Consider the following 16,009-nt stretch of genomic DNA (forward strand, 5'->3'; position numbering starts at 1 on the left):
ACGGCTTGGGGCGGTGTGGCGTCGCCAGATTAACTATGACTCTACTACGAGTGACACTGACGCCAGGATAACCAACAAAGAACACTGATCTGTGCGCTAGTGTGGACAAAGTGTCTCACAAAACACGATAAACACTTACAGAGAAGTGTGATCAACTTCTTAGTGATATTGTGTGAACAATTATTGATGAACAGTGTAACAACGAGTGTTGCGATCCAACAGAGTGTAGTGCGACATTCTTCAAAGAACACTATTCTTCAATCAACTCAACGGATATCCGGGCGTAATTACGGGTCAGATACATATACCCAGGTAAGTGTTCTAACTCGTGATGTACTACTATTGACTGCGCAGTTGAGTATAAAATCGTGAGTTAGTCACTTATCATAAACCCCGGTGATATGCGGACCATTGAGTCCAAACAAGTACGTACATCGTCAGCCACCAGTGTATGAAATATGCTGACATAACACCCCCTAGGGGTAATTTATAATCATACAAATTATATTTCTTGACAGCCCATGTTGAGATGGTTTCGACAGTTTCTAGACCTCGTCTGCAGGGGCGGCTGTGCAGGCGATGAGTTGTCCTTTTAAGTTAAGTATAAGTCTTTAAACTTAACTGGTAATGCCATTTCTCAACAGTTAGGTTCAGAACGAATTTTGCGAAATTACTGCATACACAAACTTTCGCTTGTCTTATTCGGCAAGAAGAGCGTTGCTGTTTAAGCCAAATTCGCAAGTTTTACCTATTCGGCATGATATATATATATATATATATATATATATATATATATATATATGTGTGTGTGTGTGTGTGTGTGTGTGTGTGTGTGTGTGTGGTAGTAATCACAGTAAAACGCATGATTGCACATATATAAAATTATGCAGTGAAAGTAGAAAATAAAACCCGATAGCTTTCATGTGCTTACACACATCTTCAGAGGAATGTGAAGCTGAGGCGAGAGAAGCATATTTTATATGTTAAACACTGAGGTGACACCTGACTCAGAGAAGGTGGCAGCACCTCACACAAACCCGTCCCGCTCATACATTTGTCCAGTGTCAAGTTAAATTCTTCGTATGACAAAGAAAGACTATGTGAAAAATATTTTTACCTTTTAAGATTATGAATTGCATTATAAAACTGTCAAGTTTATAGATACCAGAACTCAAATGTATGCATGGGACAGGTTTTTGTGAGGTGTTGTCAACTCTGTGTTTAACATTTAAAATGTGCTCCTTTTGCCTCAGCATCATATTGCTCTACAGATGTGTAAGCACTATGGTATTTTTACACACACACACACACACACACACACACACACACACACACACACACACACACACACACACACAGACCTGTATCACTAACGTGTATAGTATGCAAGGTCATGGAGAAGATCAGGAGTAGAGTGGTGGAGCACCTGGAAAGAAACAAGTGTATAACTGACAACCAGCACTGTTTCAGGGAAGGAAAATCCTGTATCACAAACCTACTAGAGTTTTATGACAAGGTGACAGAAGTAAGACAAGAGAGAGAGAGGGGTGGATCGACTGCATATTTTTGGACTGCAAGAAGGCCTTCAACACAGTTCCTCACAAGAGGTTACTGCAAAAGCTAGAGGATCAGGCACACATAACAGGAAAGGCACTGCAATGGATCAGAGAATACCTGACAGGGAGGCAACAACGAGTCATGGTACGCGACGAGGTGTCAGAGGGGGCGCCTGTGACAAGCGGGGTTCCACAGGGGTCAGTCCTAGGACCTGTGCTGTTCTTGGTATATGTGAACGACATAATGGAAGGGATAGACTCAGAAGTGTCCTTGTTTGCAGATGATGCGAAGTTAATGAGAAGAATCAAATCGGATGAGGATCAGGCAGGACTACAAAGAGACCTGGACAGGCTACAAGCCTGGTCCAGCAACTGGCTCCTTGAATTTAACCCTGCCAAATGCAAAGTCATGAAGATTGGGGAAGGGCAAAGAAGACCGCAGACACAATATAGTTTAGATGGCCAAAGACTGCAAACTTCACTCAAGGAAAAAGATCTGGGGGTGAGTATAACACCGAGCATATCTCTTGAGGCGCACATCAGTCAGATAACTGCTGCAGCATACGGGCGCCTGGCAAACCTACGGATAGCGTTCCGATACCTCAGTAAGGGTTCGTTTAAGACTTTGTATACCATTTACGTCAGGCTCATACTGGAGTATGCAGCACAAGTTTGGAATCCACACCTAGTCAAGTACGTCAAGAAATTAGAGAAAGTGCAAAGGTTTGCAACAAGACTAGTCCCAGAGCTACGGGGATTGTCCTACGAAGAAAGGTTGAGGGAAATCGGCCTGACGACACTGGAGGACAGAAGGGTCAGGGGAGACATGATAACGACATATAAAATACTGCGCGGAATATACAAGGTGGACAAAGATGGGATGTTCCAGAGAAGGGACACAGACACAAGAGGTCACAATTGGAAGTTGAAGACTCAGATGAATCAAAGGGCTGTTAGGAAGTATTTCTTCAGTCATAGAGTAGTCAGGCCGTGGAATAGCCTAGAAAGTGACGTAGTGGAGGCGGGAACCATACATAGTTTTAAGGCGAGGTATGATAGAGCTCATGGGGCAGGGAGAGAGAGGACCTAGTAGCAATCAGCGAAGAGGCGGGGCCAGGAGCTGTGACTTGACCCCTGCAACCACAAATAGGTGAGTACAAATAGGTGAGTACACACACACACACACACACACACACACATACATAATTGTGTGATAATGTAAACAGAATTAGCAGAGGCTTATTTATCTCGATTGACTCCTACTGGTTAAGCGCTTCCAAGAAATGCTTTAAAAAATAACTGTTGAGTACTGTAAAAAATACAAATATGGCTTGGTAAGATGTTAAACGTGCTATTAAAAAATAAGTAAATTTTTAAAGTCTTTTTGAAATTTATGGTTTTATATGATAAATGTAGTAAAAAAAGTTGAAGTCGTAGTTGTTGTTTATCGATGATTCACAACTTTTGCGAAAATCAGAAGAAAAGTTACAGACGTTAATGGGTTAGTTTGGAATGTGTGTACTAGAAAGAAGCTGTAAGTGAAAATAGAATGATGATGAAAGTTAACGTGTAGAGAGGGAAATATTGGAAAATAAAATGAAAGGAGAAAAAAAGTGTATTGAAGCTGTGGGTATATTAAGACAATAAATTGCCTCTAAATATGTTTGGTAAGGATGAGTCAAGTCATAAAATATGATTTTCTGAAAACACTAACTATCTCCCACCAAGATAGGGTGACACACAAAACGAAACACATTCACTAGCATTCATTCAATAGCTGCCTTACCAAAAATGCGTAGATATCACATTTCAAAGTGTTCCCACCGAATTGCGCCATCTCTGCCCCTCCTTCAGAATGCAGACACTAATTCCAGCCTCCACGATTCATGTACGGCTAACTGGTTTCTCCTAATCTCTTCATAAATGTTACCTTGCTCACACTCCAACAGCACGTCAACCCCTAAAAAAAAAATAAGCTTATCTGAATCCACTTACTCCGATCAAACACACTCGCACAAGCCTGCTGTATGCTGAAGTTCCTTACACTCAAAGCTTCTTTTACCCCACCCAAGCCCTCTGAATTGTACCATTGATAATCACACAACGTCCTCTAATTTCTATGTTCCGAGTTCCCTGCATAATTTTTTCACACCACACATTGCATATCAAAGTGTCGTAATAAACTTTGGTACATTCCCTCCCCATCCCTTCCTTTTTTTTTTTGACTGCGCATATAAAATTTCTTTCGGCAGATGAGTCTACACACCATTTATCTTTATTCCCCCAGTTGTTCATTCTGTGGCTCATCTCATCTTTCATATGTTGACATTTCCACTTTAAAAAACTAAAAAAAAAAAAAAGATTAGCGAAAGAAATTTTTAGGCGAGTTAAAGAATCTGTCGAGAGAAACGTCAGAGGAAATTGTGGTGCATTGTATAAAGAGACCTTGTGGGTCATTCAGTACAAGGAGTGATGTAGACTCTATTCTTCGTCCGTGAGAATCATTCAGTGCGAGTGATGGAAGTTCTATTTCCCATTTGATCTTCATGGAGGGCGCCTTAATGATGATGGGATGATGGAGGGCTTTTGATCTAAGAAATTGCAACTATCCTCTCTGTACTCGGATCAAAACCGATTATCTCCAGTTTTCCCCAGATGTTCCATAACCCCAACAAGTTTAGTTCTTTCCCAGGATAGTAATTTCCATCCCTGGAACGCGCCCTCGCAACTAACCAGTCAAACAGTTACAAGTGATTTCCCTCACTGGATACAAGACTATATATCATAGTATGTTAATGTCAACGACTTTGTATGAGTTCGAATCAGTTTTAAGTAGACAGGGATTAAAAGTGTTGAGAGAGTATTCACTCAAGAAGCTTACAGATATAAGCTAGATATACAACGATACACTCGCGAATACATTTGCCTGCTAGCACATACACGCATGCACACAGGAAATGAAAAAAATTTGGAGAGTGATGTAGTGGCAGCAGGATACACACACAGTTTTAAGAAGAGGTTCGTAAAAGCTCATGGAGATGGGAGAGAGTGAATCTAGTAGCGACTAGCAAAGAGGCGGGACCAGGAGCTAGCTCTCGATCCCTGCAACCACAAATAGGTGAGTACAGGCACGAGAAGTAAGCGCAGAAGCAAGTACAGAAACACACACACCCACTGACACACAAAGAATGCTGAAATTTTAATAATAAGAGTCCCAAAACAAAATGAAATCTCATGATATTACAACTCACTCTCTAATAAGACTCGAGAGAAGGAGAATAATTTGACAAGGCAAATCTGAGACTATATAATACACTAAAAGAACTATTATTGAAACTAGAGAAATGTCAATGTAATCTCAACTACAAAGAAATAGTTTGAGCAGTTGTGACTTGATAATGGCTCAGGATTTACAGGGATCTCGTCTAAAGCTTCCTCTTGAGCTGTGAATTATTTTGTGAATAGACTGATCAGCTGGTGAGTCTGGAGAAATATATACAAGTGGTAATCCAAATTCCTTCATGCGATGACCGGAGTTACATGAATCTTTATATTAAAGAAGCGACAGAAGTGAAAGAGCAACACACAATACATGAAGAGCTTCTTATTACATCCTACCTAAATTCACGTGGGAAGAGTAATCATATTTCAATGGACATAATTCGTGTTTTTAACTATGGCTGAGGCGAGGGAAAAAATATAAACCCAAATGCCTCGATTAAAAAAAAAACTAGGATGATTTAGGAAAGTATTTCAGAGAAAGTAATTGAACTCAAATAGTACACTAAACAAATATATAACAAAATACACAAAAAAATTTCCATTAATACTGAAAATTGATTCTATCATCATATTTCGAAATCAGAAAAAAACGAAATGATACAGGATGGTTTCATGAAAGGTGCTGGAGAGCTATGAAAAACTAGAGGTATTTCTGTCGCAGTGCTATCCAAGGAAGTTGTCCCCGTATTCCACAACCCCAGCCCTTTGTGTCTCAGTGCACGCTGCATTATCAGCTTATTATCATTAACTGCATTATCAACTTATAAGTTGATAATGCAGTTAAATATTATGCTGACGAACTGAAGGAATTCTGAAGAGGCATTGACAAGTTATCAAATAGAAAGTAATAACCAATTTCCATATCTATCAAAAAGACCAAAGAGACGAATATTCTTAAATTCTCAAAGACATCAGGCATGAAACAGTTCATATATTTAGCAATGAAGTTGTTAACATGAAAAAACTATAGCTAATCACATGCGACATTCAGAAACTATCGAATAAAAAGTAGTATTTAATTTTTTTCCAATCACTTCCAAAATAATGGAACCTACGCAGGCCAAAATCAATCCAAATTTTTCTCTTAAGCAAGACTGTCCATCTTTAAAAAAGGTAAGTAAGGTTTATGTAAGCTTGGCGAACATTACATACAAATTTGTTCTCGATGTTCTTGTGGGCACACATGTACAAGAGATGAGGTAATCAGTCCCTCAGCCTTGGAGTTGGTGAGAAGCATTGTATATAGTCTTCAAGACTAAGGTGCTCTTCACCAACTTCAAGGCTGAGGGGACTGATTACCTCATCTTTAGTATATACTTCTACACTCATCACATTATAACCTTATATTGATAAAGCCACTGGATGGCGACACGTCTACAAATAAAGATACCCAGATATTGCACACGTGTCTAATTCTTTATCTTGTCGGTGCTGTATACCATTCATTTACATCTCCAAGCTTCGTACTTGGCAGAAGCGGCCGCCCAGGAACGACAGCAAAATCAGGGGTGCTCTAAACGCATTGATACTTACTGCCGGTGATGGATGTACTTGTGTTGGAGATATAGAATAGGTTTAGTGAAGGCGTTCACTTAGTCACTAACGTCACATTGAAGAAGAGTATTCCAACTGAGAGGCGACAAGCTCCCAGCGAAGGGCCGGCCAGTTTCATTTCCCTACAGCCAGGTTGTGTAAGATGATTCTTCATGTTGTTCTGTCGGAATCTTCGGTGTTGTAAAGACAGCCTTGTGGTCAGATGATTCAATATAGCCAAGAGGTATACAAATGACACTGCCTTCATCTCTCTCTCTCTTTCTCTCGCTCTCTCTCTCTTACTCATCCATAGGTATTACTGAATCACAGCCATGATCTTCCTATTATTTGATAATTCCTGTGTTATTTACCATGGCTCTTACAGGTAAAAAAAAACTTAAAAATCACACGTGTCTGCTACATTTAGCTTTACCTTCGGAGAGGAATTTTGCTGGGCCCTTTTTTTCCTCTGAGCCGAATTTCGCTTTATGGCGCAACAAAGGAATTTGGGGGCATTGTCTCCCTGGCGTGCACTTTTCAGACTGCCTTTTTTGTCTCTTGGCATTCCTTCTGCGCGCTCCACCTACATATATGTGTCACTTCTGTCATGTGTTAATACTTGAAGAACAGAAAAGTTTGAGGTCGTGTGTGCGTGTATGCGTGTGTGTGTGTGTGTGTGTGTGTGTGTCTGTGTCTGTGTGTGTGTCTGTGTGTGTGTCTGTGTGTGTGTCTGTGTGTGTGTCTGTGTGTGTTTCTGTGTGTGTGTGTCTGTGTGTTTGTGCGTGTGTCTGTCTGTGTGTCTGTCTCTGTCCCTCTCTCTCTCACGTGAAACCTTACTGAACACTTAGTAGCTCGGTGGTACAGTGTTTGACCTACTGTGTGGGTGTGTGTGCTCACCTGTTTGTTACAGGGGTCGAGTCACAACTTCTGGCCCCGCCTCTTCGCTGGTCGCTACTAGTTCCACTCTCTCCCTGCTCCATGAGGTTCATCTTACCTCTTAAAGCTATGTATGGATTCTGCCTCCACTAAATCAGTGTGTGTGTGTGTGGTTTGCAAGTAACAACCAACAAATGAAGTACAATAGTTCTGCCATAAAAGCGTGAAACGGAAACGTCTTAATTTTTTTCTTCCACGGCAGGAGTGCTGGACTCACCTTTCTGTCTCAGAAACACGTAGGATGGCAGATATTCCAAGGACCCACTGTCGTTTAAGGAACATATAATTGCGAGGTTGTTGACGCTTTCCCATCTCGTCGTCTGTTTTGCTGGTCATCGTCGTAAGAAGATCGTGAAAGGGACCTGGGGAATGTATACTATTATTTACACACAGTATACACTACACATACATATGTGCTTGTACATGTAGGTGTATACGTACTCCTCTTAGTTTCCTTCCAATTTCTTAAAAGTTCTTCCCTTTGTAGTGCTCCCTTTCAATTCCATTTGGAAGAGAATTATTATTCCTCGTCCGTAATTAATGCGTTTTGCATAAGGCGTTTAAAATGGCGGATACAAAGGGCAAGTAATCTCTTCTATCAATTACGCAAAAGACACAGAAGTAAACTTTATAATTGAGTTATTTTAATGTGTGAGTGTGTTATAGATGAAAGCATTGCTTATTAAGGACATCCAGAAACTGGATGTCCTAACACTAAGTGAAACAAACCAAATGAGGGAGAGTGGGAGTATTTTAATAGGGAAGAGCAAATGACATTAAACCTTGCATATATGAAATAATTTGGGATAAATGACCAATAAAGAAATGTAAAGAGGGAGTATAGGTTTTAAATTAAATTAGGTGGGTTAGTATAAAGGGGGAATGTGAGAAGTGGGTTAAAATAATGTTTAAGCACCTTGGAAAGAGAGAGATTTTGGAAGATGTTAAATTAATATAGGGAGTTTTTGAACCATGAGACAAGAATTGTTGTGGGGACCTTAATGTTGAAATGGGAAAGGCTGCTGTGGATGGCATAGCAGGGAACAATGACATTAGTTTGCTAGACTATGTATGAGTGGATACGAGGCTGAAGGGTACACTGGATCTGCATGATTTTTAGATGGACAACAGATATCGCATCATTAACGGCAGATCAGAAGATAGTAAGAGATCGAAGGAGTACAAGGAAAATAGCGTTAGTGGTTAAGAGAGAAATGAAGGTAAATGAAAAAAAGGAGATAGGGGAAGATAAAAATACTTTCGGGAAAAAGGCAGACCAAAGAGAGGACAGGTAATTAGGAAGAGGTCGATAAGATATGGATGGGATGGGAAAGGAAGACTTTAAAATGCAGGGCTAAAGTGTACAACGGAGGTTTATGGTTATTGGAAGGTGGGTGTGTGAGAGAAGAGGAGCGATTGGTGGAATGAAGAGGTAGTGAGGGAGAGAAATGATATGCAGACCTCACGCAAAGTATATGTTGATACAAAAAGAGGTGAGGAATGGCAAAAAAAAAAGCGAGTCAATGAGAGAATGGGTGAGGCTTTATCAGAAAATTTGCCAAAAATAAGAAATAGTTTTGCTGAGTAATTAATAAATTGAGCACGTAAAAGCGAAAGAGATGGGTGACGTTATGAGGAATGTGGTGGTACTGGTATGATGGTACAAATATTATGAGGTGCTGTTAAATGTTGATGAAAGGAAGTCAGTGATGTGCATTGGACAAGGAGGTATAATATCATAGGAGTAAGGATGAGCCAGAGGTGAATGCTGGGGAGTGTGTATAAGGCAGTAGAATGAAATGGAATAAAGCACATAAGACAAAAGGGGTTAAGACAAAAATGTTAAATGCTGGTGGAGAAATAGTTTTTGAATGGTTATTATATTTGCTGAATATACGCATGAATGGGGAAAGATACCTGAGGATTGGCAGAGAACATGTATATCTCCTTAAAATAATGGAAAAAGGGACAAGAGAAACTGTAAGAATTATTGGGAAATAAGGCTGTCGAGCATACCGCATAAAGTGCTAGGAGTACGTCAGAAAGTAGCATTGCAGAGTAGCAAGGAGAATTTAGGAAGAGCTGGAAATATGAAAACCAAAGGTTTACAATAAATCGATTAAAAAATCAGTATATAGGTGAAGATAAGGTTCTGACACATTCGTAGATATAGACAAGGCATATGATAGGGTGGAAATTGGAGCAATGTGGCAAATGTAGCAAATGAATGGTATAGGTAGTAGGTCGCTAAGAGAGTAAAGAGTTTTTTTATATGGATGGTTGAGGTTCAGGTTAGTGTATATAAGAGAGGGATTATTTTCCAGTGAAGGTAGACACTAGACGAGGATAAATGATGTCACCATAGTTGCTTACCGCATTAATTAATGGGGTTGTAAAAGAACTGAAGGATAAGGTGCTGGAGAGAGTAGAGGATTAAAAGATATTGATTCAGCTAATAAGTGGAAGTTATCACAGTTTCTCGTCATCAACGACTCACAGGAAGGAGCAAGGTGTTGAAAGCAAAGAAAAGTCGAGGCAGTGAAAGGTCGGATATCTGACTGGAATATTCAAGTATGTGAGACATGACATGGCAAAGTGAACCACAGAACAGAAGAGGGGTTAAAGTTAGATGGAGTGTTGAGTCATTTGGGGGAAGAAAAAAATTATGTATGGAGGCAAAAAAAAAAAAAAGTACCAAAATATAATGGCACCAACATATGTATGTGAGTGTGAGGCATGTGCTTTAAATTTTCAATCATAGACGAAGCGTGAAGCAATGGAGCAGTAATTCTCAACCTTTTCACCACAAAGGATCCCTTTAATTTAAATTAATTTCCAGACGGATCCTAGGTTTGTGAAAGGTGTGTCTACTCAATAAGCCGATTTTATTAACTCGTTTTCCCGGCTTCATCTCTTATTTTATTTTACATAAGTATACTAGTACAGTAACAGTCTATAATGAAAGCAGTGGGAGGTGCTACCAGCATTTTCCGTTGTTCGATAGAGGTTTGGCAGGTTCGATTCTCCAACCCATAAATAAGACTAACAGTTTTAAAAAGCTCCTAAAAATTAGAGTATAGAGATGAGGACGAGTTGTTACGGTGGTTTAGGTATTTAGAGAGGATGGAACAGCATAGCTTGACCAAGAAGAGGTTTAAAACTCGGGTGTGAGGAAGGAGGGTTAAAGACTAACCCAGGTAGAATTGGAGAAAGTGGGTAAAGGAAGTCTTAAGTACATGGGAATAGAGCATCCAGAATGCTTGTTTGTGAGTCTTAGATCGACGTACCATGGCTTGCTTGGCAATGCACTCACCTCACACTCCGTGGTTAGAGCCCCGGGATGGGTGGAAACGTTGTGCATGTTTCCTTACACCTGCTGCCTCTGTTCACTTAACAGTAAGTAGGTACCTGGGTGCTAGTCGACTGTTGTGGGTCGCTTAGAACTGGGCTTCGCAATGACTCGATGTCGGAAAACAACTCTTTGCCTGTAAAGCTGATTTGTGTAAAAAAAATTCTTTTTTTATTTTTTTTCCATCTTGACAAGCTGTTAGAGCGTGAGCAAAGTTATAGTTATTAAGGGATTCGGGGGAAATTGCTAAGCTATACACGAGTTCTGGAGGTGTTCAGTTACCGTGCCTGCACTCTGAGGTATGGGATGGGATGCAGTTCAGAAGGTTATCAAAATTGTGACGTCTGTACACTTCCGGCGTAAATAAAGCCCCCACAGGGTGAAATGTTGCATAAAGCACGCAGTGGGTGAAACTTTGCATAAATCATCAGTGGGTGAAGCATAGCATAAAGCCCAGTGGGTGAAAACGATGCATAACTAAAACCCCAGTGAGTGAAATGTGGCATAAAGAAAGGGTCTAGTGGGCGACAATGATTCATAACTAAAGCCTTAATGAGCGAAATGTGGCATAAGAATAGGATCTTTCCTTCAAGTGGCTTTCTACCGCCCATAAGGTTCATTTTGATGCACCGCAAAGTTGTCTACTGAGCGAGGTCGCCCACAAGGCAGAGTGAATCTGTAAAGTTGTTGGTGACTCAAAGTAATCATCTGGTGATGTGATGAGACTAACTTTCCAAAGGCACTAAACTACGAGTGCCTAACGCGACGGGCTGGAGTCTTGAGACTCTATGACCGCGGGTTCAATCCCGGCCGGGGGTATGGTTTGGTTTACGAGTGAACTAAACATAATGAGAATAAAGTAACTGAGGAGGAAGAGGAGAAGGAGGTGGTGGAGGAGGAGGTGGAGGGGCACGAGGTGGAGGTGCACGAGATGGAGGGGCACGAGTTGGAGGGGCACGAGTTGGAGGGGCACGAGTTGGAGGGGCACGAGTTGGAGGGGCACGAGTTGGAGGGGCACGAGTTGGAGGGGCACGAGTTGGAGGGGCACGAGTTGGAAGGGCACGAGTTGGAGGGGTACTAGATGAATATGAGAATGAGAAGCATGGGACGTTGGAGCATGACATGAAAAGCAGGAGAATGAGAGCATGAAAATTATAAGGAGAATGAACACCGTTAAGAGGAAAACAAAGAAGAGGATCAGAACGAGCATAAGAATGAGGAGGGGCAATAGGAGCAGCACATGGAAGTGAAGGAGGAGCAGGAGGAATGGAAGAGGAGGAGGAAGAGCATGAGAAAGAATATGAAGACGGAGAGAGGACGAGGATCACGAGGAGGAGGAGGAGGAGCAGAAGAAGTAAAAGGATGAAAAGAGCATGAGAAGAAAGTTGGTCCATGAGGAGGTGGAGTGTGATAAAGATGAACAACATAAGGAGAAAGCATGAACTGGAGAAGAATAAGAAGGAACTCCAAGGGAAGGAGCCTAAGAAGGGACATCAGTAACAGCAGGCGCAACAGCAGGAGCAACAGCAGGAGCAACAACAGGAGCAACAGCAGGAGCAGCAACAAGAACCGCAAGAAAATCAGCAGAAACAGGAATAGAGGCAACAGGAACAAAGGAACAGGAGCAACAATAGCAACAGCAGTAGCACCAATAGCAGGAGCAACAACATTAACAACAACAGCAGTAACAACATTAGCAACAGCAGCAACAACATTAGCAACAGCAGGAGCAACAACATTAACAACAGCAGGATCAACAACATTAACAACAGCAGCAGCAACAACATTAACAACAGCAGGAGCAACAACATTAACAACAGCAGCAGCAACACCATTAGCAACAGGAGGATCAACAACATTTGTAACAGCAGCAGCAACAACAGCAGGAGAAACAGCAGAAGCAACAACATTAGCAACAGCAACAACATTAGAAACAGCAGGAGCTACAACATTAGCAATAGGAGGAGGAACAACATTAGCAACAGCAGCAGCAACATTAGCAACAGCAGCAGCAACATTAGCAACAGCAGGAGCAACAACATTAGCAACATGATGAGCAACAACATTAGCAACAGCAGCAGCAACAGCAACAGCAACAGCAACAACATTAGCGACAGCAGGAGCCACAACATTAGCAACAGCAACAACATTAGCAACAGCAGCAACAGCAGCAACATTAGCAACAGTAACAACATTAGCAATAGGAGGAACAACAACATTAGCAACAACAGCAGCAACAACATTAGCAACAGCAGCAACAGCAACATTAGCAGCAGCAGCAACAACAACATTAGCAAAAGCTGGAGCAACACTAACAACAGCAGAGGCAACAACATTAGTAACAGCAGGAGCAACATTAGCAACAGCTGGAGCAACAACATTAGCAACAACAGCAGCATCAACATTAGCAACAGCAGCAGCAACATTAGCAACAGGAGGAGTAACAACATTAGCAACAGCAGCAACAGCAACATTAGCAACAACAGCAGCAACAACATTAGCAACAGCATAAACCACAACATTAGCAACAGCAGCAGCAACAACATTAGTAACAACAACAGCAACAACATTAGCAACAGCAGCAGCAACAACATTAGTAACAACAACAGCAACAACATTAGCAACAGCAGCAGCAACAACATTAGCAACAGCAGCAGCAACAACATTAGCAACAGCATGAACCACAACATTAGCAACAGCAGCAGCAACAACATTAGCAACAGCAGCAGCAACAACATTAGCAACAACATGAACCACAACATTAGCAACAGCAGCAGCAACAACATTAGCAACAACAACAGCAACAACATTAGCAACAACAACAGCAACAACATTAGCAACAGCAGCAGCAACAACATTAGTAACAGCAGCAACAACATTAGCAACAGCTGAAACAACATTAGCAACAACATTAGCAACAGCAGGAGCAACAGCAGGAGCAACAACATTAGCAACAGCAGGAGCAACAGCAGGAGCAACAACATTAGCAACAGCAGGAGCAACAGCAGGAGCAACATCATTAGCAACAGCAGCAACATCAGGAGCAACAACATTAGCAACAGCAGGAGCAACAACATTAGCAACAGCAGGAGCAACAACATTAGCAACAGCAGCAACATCAGGAGCAACAACATTAGCAACAGCAGGAGCAACAATATTAGCAACAGGAGGAGCAAAAACTCTAGCAAGAACCTCATCAAAATCAGCAGAAACAGCATCACGAAAAGCAGCAGCAGAAGCAGGAATAGAGGCAACAGGAACAGCAGAAGCAACAGCAGGAGCAGAAAAAGCATAGGTCAGCAGGAGATCTAGGCTTCATTAAGCTCAGGAGAGAGGAAAAAAAAAGCAAGCTGAATCATCATAATTTTTCCAGATTTACCAATATCGAAAAATCTTTTGAAGCATCTTGTCATATTTTTGTAAATAAAAAAATTGTATATAGGTTACAAACATTTTTAGTAATTTTTTGGTGGATAAAAAGGTTTATTGGCAGCTAAATGTGAATTTGGAAGAACATATTTTCTTCTACAGTTACCCCTTAACATTCACTTCTTCACCCCATAGCCGAAGGGTAACACGAGCGCTATTATCTCTATTCTCTCTCTCTCTCTCTCTCTCTCTCTCTCTCTCTCTCTCTCTCTCTCTCTCTCTCTCTCTCTCCCCATCCCATTGAGAGACTCCGATTGCTGCTGCTGCTTCTTCCCTTGCTAGTGCTACTGACTCTCTTTTCCCTTCTCCTCTTGCTCTTCCTCTTCTTTCTGATACTTTTGCTGTTTCTGCAGAATCCGGAGGAGCTTTCTTCCTCAGAGCATTAGTTCTTCAGCAACCTGTCAGCGGGATCAAGAAGATGTGTTATACTTCTCTCTTCCACATTCCTCCCTCTCCATCACTACTTTTTCCTTATGGCCTCCTTGCCTCTTCCAGTATCTCCCTACCCTGTGGCCTCTTCCAGTATCTCCCAACCGTGTGGCCTCTTTCTTCCAGTATCTCCCCACCCTGTGGAGTCTTGCTTTCAGTATCTCCCCACCCTGTGGCCTCTTCCAGTATCTTCCCACCCTGTGGCCTCTTTCTTCCAGTATCTTCCCACCCTGTGGACTCTTTCTTCCAGTATTTCCCTACTCTGTGGCCTCTTTCTTTCAAAATCTCCCGACCCTGTGGCCTCCTTTCTTCTTGCAGTATCTTATCTTTTCCTTGTTCGTCCCTTCCCTTCTCCACTGATCATCACATATTCTGCCCCACTATCTTCCACCTCTTCCTTCCTTGTGTTGCCTTTACCTCTCCAATTAAGCAGCACTCTATCCTCTGCTGCCTCGCTTATCCTGGAAAAACAAGGCCCTCAGTAGGCTGGTTAACCTAAAGTGGTCCCTGTTCTTTCTATTTTTTTTCCAATCTTCCCTCTCATCCTAGCTTTTCTTCTCTCTCTCTGTCTTTTTCTCTTGACAGATAGACGGACATACAGCGAAACTAATAATGTAAACCAAAATTTCACAGACATTGTATCACACGGAGTCTTCAGTTTGTATCACACATAAATTATCCATCACCACGAAGAGGTGCGAAGTGTTGATGGTTAACCATCACGAAGAAGAACGGCCTGGTAATAATTAACCATAACCACGAAAAGGTACGACCTGGTGATAGTTAACTAGTATCTTATGCTAGCTAAAGAGGCTGTGACACATGGTGTATTGATATTTTTTTTTTTGTCTATATCAAATTTTGTTTCCTGTCATTCATTTTCACATATGTGAAATTGTGTGTATAATAGTAATATAGATATATAGACTGCATACAGATCACGCCAGATAGATTCTGTATAGACTATGCAGTTTTCTATTTACCTCTTCTATATATCTGTACTCTCGTTCTCTGACTATAAAGAGACAGAGAACGAGAGTAACCACCTATGGGTTCAACTCTTACCATAATATAACCATGTATAAATATTCTCTTTATCTTTCCTTCCTCGCTTGTCTGTTCCTGCCATTAACTAATCCAGTTATCCCGTCTCCCTCCCTATTGCAGGATACCACACATACACGTGGAACAACACGGCCCACACCGAGAGAGTGGAGGAGGAGATCTTGTCTGTCACCTACGAGGATGGTCGCTGGAGCAAGCCATACTTCGATTGCGGCGGTGGCAACATATGGATGATGACTTACACAGTACCTTTCTTCGGCTACGCCAACGGGTCGTACTACTTCAAGTGAGTTGTCCTGTGTAACAAACTTTTTTTTTGTATTATCAGACAACTGTGGGTACAGTCGTAGGTTGAGGCTAGAATATTTAAATTTGATTTCAATGTTGCTCTACTGATAATAGTGAAGAAAAACCCTGATATTGTTGGGAA

At 41.4% G+C, this 16,009-nt stretch overlaps 1 protein-coding gene across 1 annotated transcript in view; it reads left to right on the forward strand.

Annotated features, from left to right (window-relative positions):
* LOC128694596 (metabotropic glutamate receptor-like protein P) overlaps nt 1-16,009 on the forward strand; it is a 903,975-nt gene that overhangs the window by 323,966 nt on the left and 564,000 nt on the right. The window contains exon 4 of the mRNA XM_070095631.1: nt 15,682-15,865. Coding sequence (XP_069951732.1) covers nt 15,682-15,865 — 184 coding nt within the window. The remainder of the gene's footprint in view (nt 1-15,681; nt 15,866-16,009) is intronic.

The sequence above is a fragment of the Cherax quadricarinatus genome, chromosome 51 (assembly GCF_038502225.1).
Source record: "Cherax quadricarinatus isolate ZL_2023a chromosome 51, ASM3850222v1, whole genome shotgun sequence".
NCBI classification, from domain to species: Eukaryota; Metazoa; Arthropoda; class Malacostraca; order Decapoda; family Parastacidae; genus Cherax; species Cherax quadricarinatus.